Source organism: Coffea arabica, chromosome 2c (genome assembly GCF_036785885.1).
Source record: "Coffea arabica cultivar ET-39 chromosome 2c, Coffea Arabica ET-39 HiFi, whole genome shotgun sequence".
In the NCBI taxonomy this organism is placed as follows: Eukaryota; Viridiplantae; Streptophyta; class Magnoliopsida; order Gentianales; family Rubiaceae; genus Coffea; species Coffea arabica.
The window spans coordinates 38,524,360-38,526,085 of NC_092312.1; the positions used below are offsets into that span (position 1 = coordinate 38,524,360).

The window sequence follows — 1,726 nt, forward strand, 5'->3', positions numbered from 1 at the left end:
GGCATCTGGGAAGACGGAGGGCCAGTATAGCCCAAGAGAATGCACTTTTTGGCCAATATCCGGGACCCCACATGTGCCGCACATATCCCTTCATGGATTTCGCGAAGGACGTAGTCACCTTCCTCGGGAGTCACGCACTTTAGCCAGGGAGATAAGTATGACCTCCTGTAGAGGGTTCCCCCAGTGTAGGCGTACTTGACAGCTCTGAGTTGGATCCGGCGAGCCTCGGTTTTGTTCTTAGGGAGGGCACCCGAGCTGAGGAAATTTACTAATGGGGTCATCCAGGTGGCCGAGCTGTCTATAGCCAGGATCTAGATTTGGTCGATACTTTTCTGCTTTACCACCTCTACCAAAACTTCCTTGTTCAGGTGCGCAAACGAGGAGGATGCCAGCTTTGACAGGGCGTCTGCAAGCTTGTTTTGCGATCTTGGCACCCGCTCAATTTCAAAGGTATCAAACGGGGCTATTGCCTCCTGCACCTTGGCCAGATATTTCTTCATGATCTCCTCCTTGACCTCGTATTCCCCGCGGACTTGGAGGACAACGAGCTGAGAGTCGCTCCGGACTTTGATCGCGGTTATACCCATCTGGTGGGCTATCCGCAACCCCGTCAATAGGGCCTCATACTCAGCCTCATTGTTAGATGCGGGAAAGTCAAACCGGAGAGCATAGGTCAACTCTTCCCCGGTTGGCGAGATGAGCAGCAGACCTGCTCCGCTTCCTTCCTTGCTGGAGGCCCCGTCTACGAACAACACCCATGGCTTCCTCAGCCGTACATCCTCGCGCAGAGGGCTTAGTTCGGTTAGGGTCAAGTTGGCCCCCTCAGCAAGGAAGTCTGCCAAGGCCTAAGCCTTGATGGCTGTGCGAGGCTGATAGCGATGTCATGTTCGGCCAGCTCGATGGCCCACTTGGTCATCGGACCCGAGACCTCGGGCTTGGCAAGTATCTGCCGTAAGGGCTGATCGGTCACGATGACGATGCTGTGGGCCTGGAAATAAGGCCGGAGCTTGCGGGCAGCATGCACCAAGGCTAGGACCAACTTCTCAGCCGGCGTGTATCGCGTCTCCGGCCCTTGTAAAGCACGGTTGACATAGTATATAGGCCTCTGAACCCCCCTGTCCTCCCGCACCAAGACCGCGCTAACGGCTTTGTTGCAAGCAGACAGGTATAGGAACAGGGTCTCCCCCTGCTCCAGGGCGGTCAGGGTGGGTAGCTCTGCTAAGTATGCCTTCAGGTCGGCGAAAGCTCTCTGGCACTCCTCCGTCCATTGGAAGTCTTTAGGCGCTTTTAGGACATTAAAGAAGGGCAGCCCCCTGACCGCGGAGCGCGAGGGGAATCTGTTCAGGGCAGCCATCCTTCCTGTGAGCCGCTGGACCTCCTTCACGTTCCTTGGGGGTGCCATGTCCATGATAGCTTGGAGCTTATCCGGGTTGGCCCGGATCCCGTCCCGAGACACCAGGAATCCTAAGAACCTTCCCGACCTGACCCCGAAGGTACATTTTTTCGGATTCAGCCGCGTCCGGCTCTCCCGCAGGATGCCCAAGATTTCCCTCAGGTCGGGGACGAGCTGCTGATCAGTTCGACTCTTGACGATCATGTCATCCACGTAGACCTCCATGCTCCTGCCGATCTGATTCTGGAACAGTTTATTGACCAAGCGCTGGTAGGTAGCTCCCGCATTCTTCAAGCCAAACGGCATAGTCCGGTAGTAGTAGGTTCCTTCCTC

General features: G+C 56.1%; 1 protein-coding gene across 1 annotated transcript; it reads right to left on the reverse strand.

The window, feature by feature from the left end:
- Positions 1-311: 311 nt before the first annotated feature.
- LOC113724348 (uncharacterized) lies at positions 312-1,408 on the reverse strand. Its single transcript, XM_027247259.2, has 2 exons — positions 929-1,408; positions 312-845 (listed from the first exon to the last, which is right to left on the reverse strand). Exons 1-2 carry the CDS (start codon positions 1,406-1,408, stop codon positions 312-314), a joined length of 1,014 nt encoding a protein of 337 aa, XP_027103060.2.
- Positions 1,409-1,726: the final 318 nt, after the last annotated feature.